Source organism: Danio rerio, chromosome 9, assembly GCF_052040795.2.
Source record: "Danio rerio strain M-AB ecotype USA chromosome 9, GRCz13ab, whole genome shotgun sequence".
NCBI classification, from domain to species: Eukaryota; Metazoa; Chordata; class Actinopteri; order Cypriniformes; family Danionidae; genus Danio; species Danio rerio.
The window spans coordinates 57,183,921-57,197,500 of NC_141029.1; the positions used below are offsets into that span (position 1 = coordinate 57,183,921).

At 36.7% G+C, this 13,580-nt stretch overlaps 1 protein-coding gene across 6 annotated transcripts in view; it reads right to left on the reverse strand.

The window, feature by feature from the left end:
* The window catches only part of gpm6bb (glycoprotein M6Bb), a 96,415-nt gene that overhangs the window by 23,379 nt on the left and 59,456 nt on the right, over positions 1 to 13,580 (reverse strand). For all 6 annotated transcript variants that reach the window (XM_087266403.1, XM_087266402.1, NM_001013334.2 and 3 more), the window contains 1 exon segment: positions 3,154 to 3,340. In XM_087266403.1, coding sequence (XP_087122529.1) covers positions 3,154 to 3,340 — 187 coding nt within the window.

Consider the following 13,580-nt stretch of genomic DNA (forward strand, 5'->3'; position numbering starts at 1 on the left):
TAACCCACGGCGCATGCAACGCGCATAGCTGTGCATTTATACTTCTGCGCGCTGTCTCTGTTGGTCTGCATTAACACTTCCGAAACGCTAGTGGGCAGTGATGTGTAAATGTTCCTCTGTGTCGAGTTTCTTCGCTGCTGTTTTGTTTTCCTGAACACTTCCTGGTTGTACAAGTGAATCAAACTCACTCATTTTGAGGCAGGAACCGGCGGACGAGCAACAACTTTAACTATGAGGTAAACACAAAACAAAACTTTCCATCCGGTGCTCCTTCACGGGACTCCACACTTGTAAACAATCGCTACATTGGGTTCGCGCCATTCTCGTTTCTGTGTGGAGTTTGCATGTTCTCCCTGCCTTCGCGTGGGTTTCCTCCGGGTGCTCCTGTTTCCCCCACAGTCCAAAGACATGCGGTACAGGTGAATTGGGTAGGCTAAATTGTCCGTAGTGTATGAGTGTGTGTGTGAGTGTGTGTGTGGATGTTTCCCAGAAATGGGTTGCGGCTGGAAGGGCATCCACTGCGTAAAAACCTGCTGGAGAAGTTGGCGGTTAATCCACTGTGGCGACCCCGGATTAATAAAGGAACTAATCCGACAAGAAAATGAATGAATGAATGTTATATACAAAGTAATACTATTATTAATATATATATTATTAAATGCTTTTTAGTTCAATAGTATTATGGTTATATTTATGTACAGATTTGGCAACTACAGCAAGCATATGAACTGTTAGAGCTCATCACCGCACATGAGTTTGATTACAGGCTCAGGATGTAGAGCAGAGTAAATGTAAAGCTGCAAAATCAGCTGCAGATGTGAGTGGATTTAGCTGTTTGAACTGCTGATCCAGGAGCAGGTGAGTCTTATCATTACAAGACATGACTCTGAAGCTCAGGGAGATCAAATCAGCTGATCCGGGGAGATTTATTAATGCTGAATGATGATTGGGTAAACATCCAGAAAATGCACTCTCTTTCTTTCATTCACTTTCCTTTTAGTTTAGTTTAGTCGCTTTATTCATTAGAGGTTGCCACAGTGGAATGAACCGGCAACTATTCAAGCATATGTTTTACACAGCGGATGTCGTTCTGGCTGTAACCCAGAACTGGGAAACATCCATACACACTCATTCACATACACTCATACTTAGTTCATCAATTCCCCTATTCACCTTATTCTTCGCAGCCATTTGAATCTTTTTGGCACGAGACTTCCGGTCTCACTCACTTCCATTCATTTTTAGACATTAAAAACTGCTCGTTTCGCTGTTTGATGTTGCAAACTGATATTTCCTTGTTATATTATTCTACTTGGTCTGTATAGTCATGCAAACATTTGTTTGTAGAGCAAGTAGTTTGACCGTTTTTTGCCGATTATTATTCCTAGTCATTTCTCCCATAGGCGACTGAATCGGAAGTTCTCAGACAATCGCGAAAACAGGCGCACTTCAGCATTTCAGAATAAGGTCAATAGTGAATGTGTTTGGACTATGGGGGAAACCAGAGCAATAGGAAACCCACGCCTGGAGCCACCGTGCTGCCCCTGGGATCATTTAATTTTATATTTAATATATTTATTTAATTGCTATGCAAAATGTAAAGATAATACTTATCCAGGACAGACTAAATCAATAAAAAGTGTTAATAAAGCTCATCTGTAATGTTAAAAAATACTCTTATACAAGATAAACAAAATATTCTTTAATAATGTTGCTATTCTGAATATTTCATTCATTCATTTTCTTGTCGGCTTAGTCCCTTTATTAATCAGGGGTCACCACAGCAGAATGAACCGCCAACTTATCCAGCATACGTTTTACACAGCGGATGCCCTTCCATCACTGGAAAACCTCCATACACTACCATTCACACACATACACATATGGACAATTTAGTAGATCAATTCCCCTATAGTGCATGTGTTTGGACTGTGGGGGAAACCAGAGCACCTGGAGGAAACCCACACCAACACGGGGAGAACATGCAAACTCCACACAGAAACGCCAGCCAAGGCTTGAACCAGCAGCCTTCTTGCTGTGAGGCGAGAGCGATACCCACTGTGCCACCGTGCCGCCCTATTTTATTATTTATCAAAGCAAAATTCACAAAATGAAAGTCATCATGATTTCCACACATATATGAAGCAGCACGACTGTTTTCAACTCTGATAATAATCAGAAATGTTTCTTGATCATTAAATAATCATCATATACTGATTTCTGAAGGATCGTGTGATTAAGGACTGAAGTAATGATGCTGATATTTCAGCTTTACGTCGCAGAAATAAAATACATTCGGCTATATATTCTAATAGGAAACGTTATTTTAAATTGTAATTCATTTAATAATTTTAACAATTTTTTTTTTAACAAATGACTTTATTTTTAATAATTAATTAATTTAAAAAAATTACCAAAAAAGGTCTTGAATGCATAATTGTTGTGTGTATACAGCTCATACAATACATTCGCCCTCCTGCAAATTGTTTATTCTCTTTCATTTATTTCCCAAGTGACAGATTCAGGAACTGCTCACAGTATTTCCTCTAATATTTGCTCTTCTGGAGAAAGTCTTATTTGTTTTATTTGGGTTAGAATAAAAGCAGTTTTTAATTGTTTTAAACCTATTTTAAGGTCAATATTATTCGCCCCTTCAGCAATATTAGTGTTGGATTGTCTCCAGAACAAACCACTGATATACAATGACTTGCCTAATTACCCTAACTTTACCCTAATTACCCTGGTTAAGCCTTTTAATGTCACTTTAAGCTGAATACTAGTGTCTTGAAGAATATCTAGTCTAATATTATGTGCTGTCATCATGACAAAGAGTCTCGACTGGGTCAGTTGTCGTTTCTGTGTGGAGTTTGCATGTTCTACCTGTGTTGGCATGGGTTTCCTCCGGGTGCTCCGGTTTCCCCCACAGTCCAAACACATGCGCTATAGGGGAACTGATCAACTAAATTCGACATAGTGTAAGAGTGTGTGTGTGAATGAGAATGTGAGTGTTTTCCAGTACTGAGTTGCAGCTGGAAGGGCATCTGCTGCGTAAAACATATGCTGGAATAGTTGGTGGTTCATTCCGCTGTGGCAACCCCTGATAAACAATGGACTAAGCCAAAGGAAAATGAATGACTAGTGTTGCTCACTCACATGTCGGTCAGCATGGCGTGGTCAGCGGTGATTCTGGAGAAGTGGTTTTCCAGGATGGTCATGGTTCCAGTCAGAGCCACATGTCCACATCCGCAGAACAGAGCCACACCGGAGAAACACAGGATCGTGGCCACCAGAGATGCATACGGCACACCGCCCAGACATTTAATACAGCACTCAAAACAACCTGCACACACACACACACATACACACACACATGTACATTAGGACACTAATACATCTTTGTTTAAAGTCCACATGACAGGTTTTTTTTCCTTATTGTGACGCAATCCCTAGAAAAGCATAATTTTAAATGGAGACAGTGGGCGTGGCTTGTTTTTTCTACTGCGAGCTGATTGGATGTAGTGCAGTAGGCATTAAAGTCCTCCTCACCAATTGTGTTTATTGTAAAATCTGACAGCTGGAGGGGCGTGGTTAAATATGTTAGCCCCGCCCAATACCCTAAAATGGACGTAATCTGAGAACTGAACTGAAAACACACAGGAAGTGCATTTTTAGATTTGTATTGCAGATTACAGGGGCAGACATTTTTGTTTTTAAAGACACGCACAGTAAAACGTATCACTGCCCTAAGTGGATAAACGTGGCAATGCTATGTTTGAGCTGCAGTGTGGACTGTGAAACTTGTGGACTTTGGAACACAGACATGTGATGCAGTCATGTGACCAATTAAAAACAAAAACAAAACAAAACAAAAACCCTACGAAAAGTACAGATAATGATAAATGATATCGATAAATGCAGTATTACTGTTAAAACCTTAGCAATGCCCATTGCTAGTTGCGCCTCAGAAGACAGGGATACTGCATGCAACACTGGTGAATAATCCAATAAGCGTTTCCATCCAGCGAGAAACAAGAGAACAAAATCCAGTTGATGACGTATGTGAAGACCGGAGGGAGGACGTTGTTTGACAGAGTGCGCACGACGTGTCTGAAGAGCAAGGAGGGATCTGGTGGTGAGGGGTTGGAAGTAGAGGTGTGAACCTACACTAGTCTCACCATTCGGTTACGATTATCATGCTATCGAGTCGGTTCAATTCGATATTTCGGTGCATCACAGTGCATTGACGGTGCTTTCCATACACAGTTTTATATTTTCTTCACAGCAGCAGTTCTTGTTTTGAAATGTATGAATATATTAATATTTATATAGTATTTGTAATACAATTTTGTCATTTAATACAAACAGTCAGATATATAAACTGTACCTTTAAACAACACAAGCATATAGCAAATAATATAAACAAATATAAATATCCCGCTCGATTTCTGATCCTTGTCTAGTTCTCTTACACCCCTTTAATTGGTCACACCCTCAACGAAAACGGTTGTGATTGGCTCTTGCGCGCTGCGCTCTTCACAGATGAGTGATGCTGATAAGCGGCAGGCAGCAGCGGCGATCACAGCTGATGTATGATAGACACGGTGGAGAAAACTCTGCAGACACGCGCTCGAGTCTGTATCTAGAAGTAACGCTGTACAACAGCCGAGAGGAGAAAGAAAAGTCACACCAGCAGGTCAAATAGGCCAGTGTGTGTGTGTGTGTGCGAGAGAGATAGATAGAGAGAAATGGAGTACTTTCATTCTCTCAATGGCAGTGAAATAGGGGCTTCTGCTGTAAATATCAGCGAAAGACAGATCCAGCAAACACACACAGTCAAATTGTGCACAGTTTATGAGTTTTAAGTCGTTGGAGTGTTGTAAATACTCACGCTCGCCTCCCTCGCGACAGAGCGCATATGAGATAAATAACGTCAGTACATAATAACCGGTTATGATTATTACTGAACCGATACCGAATTGTCCGCGTCTGCATCGCGGTGCACCGAAGAAACAATTAATTTTCCTAGTGGGAAGGGTGCGCAAGTTATTTGAGGACCGAGAGGGAGACGCATGCTTTCCGGGAGATTATCAATCATTTGCGGGCATCTGAGAGTCTCTATGCATTTGTGGGTGATTCCCAGAACTTCTGGGAGACTTGGGATGTTTGATGTAAACTTGGCTATTGTTCGATTTGACACGGCCGCCATTTCTAAAAGCGAAGTCAAGGCTGCGGTGGAAGAAAACTCGCACGTATCATTGGGGTTACATAGGAATGTTGTGTAGCTGGCTGTATATCTTATCAGCGAAGATAAAGAGACATAAATTTATAACTTAACCGCCTTCCCAGTGACACGAAGGTCCTCTCTGAATGAATGGTGAGAATAAAAGAGATATCAGAGCTCATTGTCAGCTAAGTTAAGGGAAAAGGCACTAGTTAGCTAACGTTTTCCTTCCCAAACACATGTTTTAGATGTCATTTATCAAACTCGAGTTAATAAACTGACTCTTTCACTATATTAGACTCGTCACGATACTGAATTTAAAGAAAAAACGGTTATTTCCCGCTAACATTTAAGGCACTGTTGATGGCTTTCTTAAACAGCGCTGATTTGCCATTGTGTTCACTTGCTCAACAGAAATGCTTGTGATTGGCCGAGAAGGTCATCAGTTCACTCTCTGCTGTTAAACAAGCACAAACACAGACGAGCGATCCGCTTAATGACTCGACTGATCTCACTTCAGATCATTTTGGAAGGGCACTTTCTATCCAAGACGAAAAAGGGCATGCGTACTGCACAGGTTGAGTCCAATGTATGCACGTGCCTGGGCTGAAGCAGGAAATCGTCCTCATGGTGTTTGACTGCCATGAACTGAAGCCTAGGAGGACACTGAAGCGTATCACTAAGATTGTGATGTTGTTTGATGTTAAACTGCTTTTAATTGTTTAAATTAAACTTATTGAATGATATTAAAGTGATGTTTACACCATTTCTGCATTTTAAAAAAATCTTGGCAACAGCTGGAGGTTTGTAGTGCACAGCATGTTACTGCAATGTTTACAGTGCTGGACCTACACTTCCGGGTTTCTTCCCACCACAGCCTCGCTTTGGTTCTTTAAAACGGCGGCCGCGTGAAATAAGCGTATTGTTTAATATCACAGAATGAGGACAAATTCATGCTTTCAGTTCTCTTTTGGCACTTTAAACTTGAAAAAAAAAAGTACTTAAAAAAAATCCTTTGTGTCGTAAAAAATATGAGAATAATTCACAGCGTGAGTGTCAGCAGATATGACAGACTGCTCTGCTCTTGTGTGAACTCTTCCTCTAACAAAATGTGCCATCAAACCAAGAAGAGCTTAATTAAAAACAGAGCAAAGCACAGAGTGTGAAAACCTGCTAAGATAATGAACAGTGTGTGTGTGCGTGTGTGTGTGTGTGTGTGTGTATGTGTGTGTGCGTGTGTGTGTGTGTGTGTGTGGAGCCATTAAAATATTTAAAAGTTCTTGCTCCAGTTCCTCACAAACAAAAATGCACAAAGCAATAAAACAACACATGCATGCTTTGGCCATTGGTTATAAAGCACAGAGAGCGCATGTAAACAAGACCGAGGAGCAGAAAACAGCACTGCACAAACACGCATGGAAAAAACAACAACATCTCAAACAAATCACAGGCACAGACGGAGCTTTATATGAGAATATGGGCATTCCTTTACTTTCCTTCGGCCTAATCGCTATTTCACCAGAGCGGAATGAACCGCCAACTATTCCTACATATTTTTTATGTAGCGAATGCCCTTCCAGCTGCAACCCAGTACTGGGAAACACCCATACACCCTCACATTCACACACAAACACACTCATACACTACGACCATTTTAGTTGATCAGTTCCCCTATAGCGCATGTGTTTGGACTGTGAGGGAAACCAGAGCACCCAGAGGAAACCCACGCCAACACGGGGAGAACATGCAAACTCCACACAGAAATGCCAACTGACCACCCCCACATTTTTATTATTAAGTTAAAAGCAAAGTACTGCAAGAAAATAATTATACATATATATTTTTTACATAACAGTACACGCATATAATATTTGCACATTAAATGTCCTGAATGAAATGTTATTCTGCAAAATATTTAGAAAATAATGGTATAATAATAATATTAATGGTATGTGCTCGGTTTTCATGCAAAGTTGCTTAAACTAAAAACATGAGTAATTAAAACAGTAAATAAAATAGGTTGATTTCTTATTTAATTAAAATGTTAAAAGAGCAAAAACAGATCACTTTCATTTGCTTAATTGTTTATTTATTACAAATAAATAACTTTATTATTACAGTTTTATACAAAAATAATATTTAATTTGTTTTAATAAATCATGTTTTGTGCAAATTAATTTTAACTTAATTACTTCTTTATGAAAACCAAGGTTTACAGAAGCCGGAGGAGCAAATCAGTGCGGTTTCGAGATTATATGTCATTATATGTCATTATAAGACTTTTGAATAATACCATTTCTTAAGCATTGTTGATAGCTAGTGTTAAAAATAAATAAATAAATTTGTTAAACTAGCATAAATTGTTAATATTACAACAAATGGTGAAATACTGTAGGTATTTAACTATTAAGTTATTCTCTTCAGAGATTTTTTTAAAAATAGGTTATATCTTATATAATTTAATATAATACAATAATGTTTTTTATATTTTTATGGAATTATAAAAGCAAGCTTATTTATCATGTTAGGATTTTAAAGTGTTTGTATAGTGATGTTTTTTTAGGTTCTTGTTGGGTCTGTTGCAACGTAATTTCGTTCTGCATTACAATTCTATTGTGATGATTTGAATGACATAAATAAAGGAAACTGAAACTGATTTTTATAAATAAACTTTATAACAAAACATTATATTTAATTGGTTTTCATAAATCATGTCTTTGTGGAAATGAATTTTATTTTCTTTACTGTCACACAGAGGCGTTGTAAGAGTACAGTATGTGTGAAACAAGACGAAAATAAATGAAGGCTCAGCCGACGTAGCACTATGGTGCAAAGGTGTGGTTATGTACAGTGCAAAAGTGTCCAATCAAAAAAAAAAAAGTTGAAAAAAATATATATATATCGCTGAAGTCAGAACAATTAGCCCCCTTTCATTTTCTTTCTTTTTTAAATATTTCCCAAATGATGCAAGGACATTTTCACAGTATGTCTAAAAATTTTTTGTTCTTCTGGAGAAAGTCTTATTTGGTTTATTTTGGCTTGAATAAAAGCAGCTTTTAATTTTTTTAAAAACATTTAAAGGCCAAAATTATTAGCCACTTTAAGCTATATTTCTATTTGATAGTCCACAGAACAAACCATTATTATACAATAACTTGCCTAATAAACCTAGTGAAGCCTTTAAATGACTTGCCTAATTACCCTAACTTTACCCTAATTACCCTAGTGAAGCCTTTAAATGTCACTTTAAGCTGAATACTAGTGTCTTGAAGAATATCTAGTCTGTTATTTACTGTCATCATGACAAAAAGAAAATAAACCAGTTATTAGAGATGAGTTATTAACACTATTATGATTAGAAATGTGCTGAAATGTGCTCCTCTTCAAAATAGACAATAAAGCAACAAAATAATTATATACAAAATATTCGCTATCCAGATTTACTACTCTCTAACTAACCATTCGCCACTACTCACACCTTCTACTACTACGACTCCCACTACTGATCAGCACGGGGGCTTTGAACAGCTCGGTCTCCAACCCGGGCCGGTTCACCCCTCCTTAAACAACCTGGTGGTCCTAGCCTACCCCAGAAGCATCATATCTATCTACACCGTACTTAGTGCAGACACCCAATCGACATAATCCACTGCAGCCCAGACGCCCTGAGCTCAAGAGATCCGCAGCTTTTTTTTTTTTAACATTTACTTTATTTTTCATAAATAAATAACTATTATTATTGTTATTATAACATACAGTTGAAGTCAGAATTATTAGTCCCCCTTTCAATTTTGTTTTCTTTTTTAGTTTTTAAATATTTCCCGAAGGAAGTTTTAACAGAGCAAGGACATTTTCATAGTATTTCTGATAATATTTTTTCTTATGGAGAAAGTCTTATTTGTTTTATTTCGGCTAGAACAGCGGTTCTCAAACTTTTTTCATCAAGTACCACCTCAGAAAAAAATTGTCTCTCCAAGTACCACCATAACGACCAGTATTAAAATACAGTAGCGTAGTAGGCCTAATTAAGCAACTACAGCTCTGCACAGTTCAAAACCCAGGCAGATTAATTCCTATTATTAAGAATATTTATTATTGTCACCCCCTTTAAGTATTATGAATAGTTTGAACATTAACACTGTATTGTGCTTACAGGTAAAAAAAAAAAAAATGCTAAAATAAAATGTCAAAGTTTTAATTTTATGTGCTTTTAAAAGTGAAATAAAAATGGTTGGCTACTTAAAAAAAAAAAAAAACTCCTGCCTTATATGTAAAGTATTAACATATATAAGCCTATTCATCTACTATGTTCAACTATACTTGCGCCTCATAAATTTAGGATATGTCATCATATTCATAAATAAATCATTTGTGATAAATTTTGAAATATATCTAGCATGTATATATGACATATTTGATTCCTCTGTGTACCACTAGAAGGAAGCCCAAGTACCACAGTTTGAGAACCACTGGGCTAGAATAAAGGCAGCTTTTAATTCTTTAAAAAACATTTTAAGGTCAGTATTATTAGCCCCTTTAGGCTATATTTTATTTTCGACAGTCTACAGAACAAACTATCATTATACAATGGCTTGCCTAATTACCCTAATCTGCCTAGTTACCCTAATTACCCTAGTTAAGTCTTTGAATGTCACTTTAAGCTGAACACTAGTGTCTTGAAGAATATCTAGTCTAATATTGTGTGCTGCCATCATGACAAAGAGAAAATAAACCAGTTATTAGAGATGAGTTATTAACACTATTATGATGAGAAATGTGTTGGAGAAATCTGCTCTCCTTTAACAAAAATTAAGGAAAAAATAAACAGGGGGGCGAATAATTCTGACTTCAACTCTATATTTAACTATTTAGTTTTTTTATTATTTGTTTTCATAAATCATGATTTGTGCAATTATTCTTATTAATTTTATTCTTATTCTTATTATTATTAATTAATAATAAAACAATTATCTGTTTTGACAAAAATGAAAAAGTTTGTACACAAAAGTGACATGGACATGCTTAAGTTGTGTGAGATTCATCAGTTCATATTGAGTAATTCATATATTAATATCTGCTTGTTAAGTGTAACGTCACACAAAGCGGCTTCCGACTTCCACGATGGTGCAGTGGGTAGCACGATAAGGTAAGAAGGTCACTAGTTCGAGTCCCAGCTGGGTCAGTTAGCGTTTCTGTGTGGAGTTTGCATGTTCTCACAGTGTTGGTGTGGGTTTCCTCTGGGTGCTCCGGTTTCCCTCACAGTCCAAACACATGCGCTATAGGGGAATCGATGAACTAAATTGGCCGAAGTGTATGAGTGTGAATGCAAGAGTGTATGGGTGTTTCCCAGTACTGGATTTACAGCTGTGTTTTACAGTGCGTAAGACATGCTGGAATAATTCCTTCAGCTGTGACAACCCTTGATAAGTAAAGGACTAAGCTGAAGGAAAATGAATAAATGAGCAAGACAATATTCTAGACGTGTCCAGAAAATGCTTCAGGATTTAAGAATGTTGCAGATATGTGAACTAGAGACTGGACTCTACGTGAGAGAGCATTACTGCAGTGTAGATTCGTCATCCGCTGTGAGAACGGCAGTAATGACTGAACTGAAGGCCTCATTGTGTCCTGAAAGTGTCTTCAGCGAAGGCTTTTCTTCTCTCCCAGCACAGAAAGGCAAATGAAAGCAGATCTATGAGCAGAGAGAGCAGAGCAGAGCAGAGCAGAGGCCCTTTCAGAGCCCGTCAGCCTCAGCCGGAGCGCTGCTTTATGAGGACACACTGCATTCTGGTCCGCATAATGAACACCGGTCGCCATGACAACAGGTTAACCACAACCCAGTGAGTATTGCCCATGGCACAGTCTCTCACGACCCACAACACACACACACACACACACACACACAGACACACACACACACACACACACACACACTTAATTTCTCTCTCTTTCACACACACAGTCACTCAAAGCACACACACACACACTTTTTTCTCTTGCACACTCAAGCGCACACACACACACACACACACACACACAAAATCACACACACTTAATTTCTCTTTCACACACACAGTCACTCAAAGCACACACACACACACTTTTTTCTCTTGCACACACTCAAGCGCGCACACGCACACACACACACACACGTAATTTCTCTCTCTTTCACACACAGTCACTCAAAGCACACACACACACACACACTTTTTTCTCTCGCACACTCAAGCGCGCACACACACACACACATTTAATTTCTCTCTCTTTCACACACACAGTCACTTAAAGCACACACACACACACACACACACTTTTTCTCTCGCACACTCAAGCACACACACACACACACACACAAACACACAAACTAAAGCATACACAAGTACTTTTTCACACGCACTCTCAATTCCATACACACTCTCACAAAAAAAACTCACACACAAACTAACACATACACACAAGCGCACACAAATACACACTTTTTCTTTCTTTCTGACACACACATTTAAGCTTACACACACACACACACACACACTCTTAATTCCATACACACTCACAAACACACACACACACAGACACACACACACACACACACTGTCTCACACACAAATTCAAGCATACACACACACACACAAACACTCACAAACTTCACATGGACTCTCTTTTTCTCTCTCACACACACACACACACTCTATCGCTCTCTTTCTCTCTCACACACTCAAGCACACACAAACTATCTCCCTCCCGCTTTCTCTCTCTCTCTCGCTTTTACACAAGCACAAAAAGTCTCACAAACACAAACTTTACATGGACTCTCTCTCACAAACACACACACAGACATGCACCCGCAAACGCACTTATGAAGACACACAAGTCCTCCAGTCTCAAAGGGAAACGGTGCAGTGGTTTCCACCTAAAGCTCTAGGGAAGCATGTTTACTGCAGTAGAGCTCCAGAGGAACATCACTCATAGATGAGTTGAGGTCAGTTGAAGCATCAGATGATTCTCATGAAGCCAGTCAATCAGTGTGAAAATACTGGACTAACTGTTCAAGAGCTGGAAGCAAACTTCATTTAGAAAGTAGTTTTTTATTACATTTTTGCAGCCTGGCAGGCAGGAAGGTAGGTAAATAACTAAATAAATAAATGCAAAAATCAAATAAATGCATAAATAAATAAACAAATAGATGCGTAAATAAATAACTGCATAAATAAATAAATGCATAAATAAATAAGCGCATAAATAAATAATTGCATTAATAAATAAATGCATAATAAACAAATGCGTAAATAAATAAATGCATTAATCAAGAAATTCAGTAATATAAAAATGAATAAATGCATTAATAAATAATAAATGCATAAATAAATAACTGTGTAAATAAGAAAATAAATGCATAAATAAATAAATGAATGCATAAATAAATACATGCGTACATAACTGCATAAATAAATGCATAAATAAATAAATAAATAAATAAATAAATGCATACATACATAAATAAATGCATTAATAAAAGCATACGTAAATAAATGCATAAATAAATGAATGAATAAATGCATAAATAAATAAGTGTACATAAATGCATAAATAAAAAAGTATACATAAATAAATACATAAATAAATGAATAAATAAATAAATAAATGTATACCTGAATAGATGCATATTGCAGAAATAAATGAACAAATGCATAAATAAATAAAGCATACATAAATAAATAAATAAATAAACGCATAAATAAACGTATAAACATAAATAAATAAATACATAAAGAAATAAATGCATACATAAATAGATGCATAAATAAATTAATAAATGCATAAATAAATGCATAAATAAATAAATAAATAAATAAATAAATAAATAAATGATAATCTTTGCAAAAGATCTTTGTTAAAGAGTCATGACAAATCAAATAAAATGAATAAAGTTATAGTAATTAGACTTTATTTTCTTTCATCTTCATTTTCTTCTGTCAATAAAAGTAACACTGCATAAATAAATAAATAATTAAATTAATGAATAAATATTCATTCATCATTTTTGTTGATTTAATTTATTTTAGTTTTATAAATATGTTTATTAATTTGACGACGCAATGGCATAGTGGGTAGCACGTTCGCCTCAAAGCAAGAAGATCACTGGTTCAAGCCTCGGCTGGGTCAGTTGGCATTTCTGTTATAATAATAATTATTATTATTATTATTACTATTATTATTATTATTATTATTATTATTATTATTATTATTATTATCATCATTATTAAGCACTATATCCAATTAATTATAGTGCTTATCATTATTATTATTATTATTATATAATTATTATTATTAATAGTATTATTAAGCGATTAGTTATATA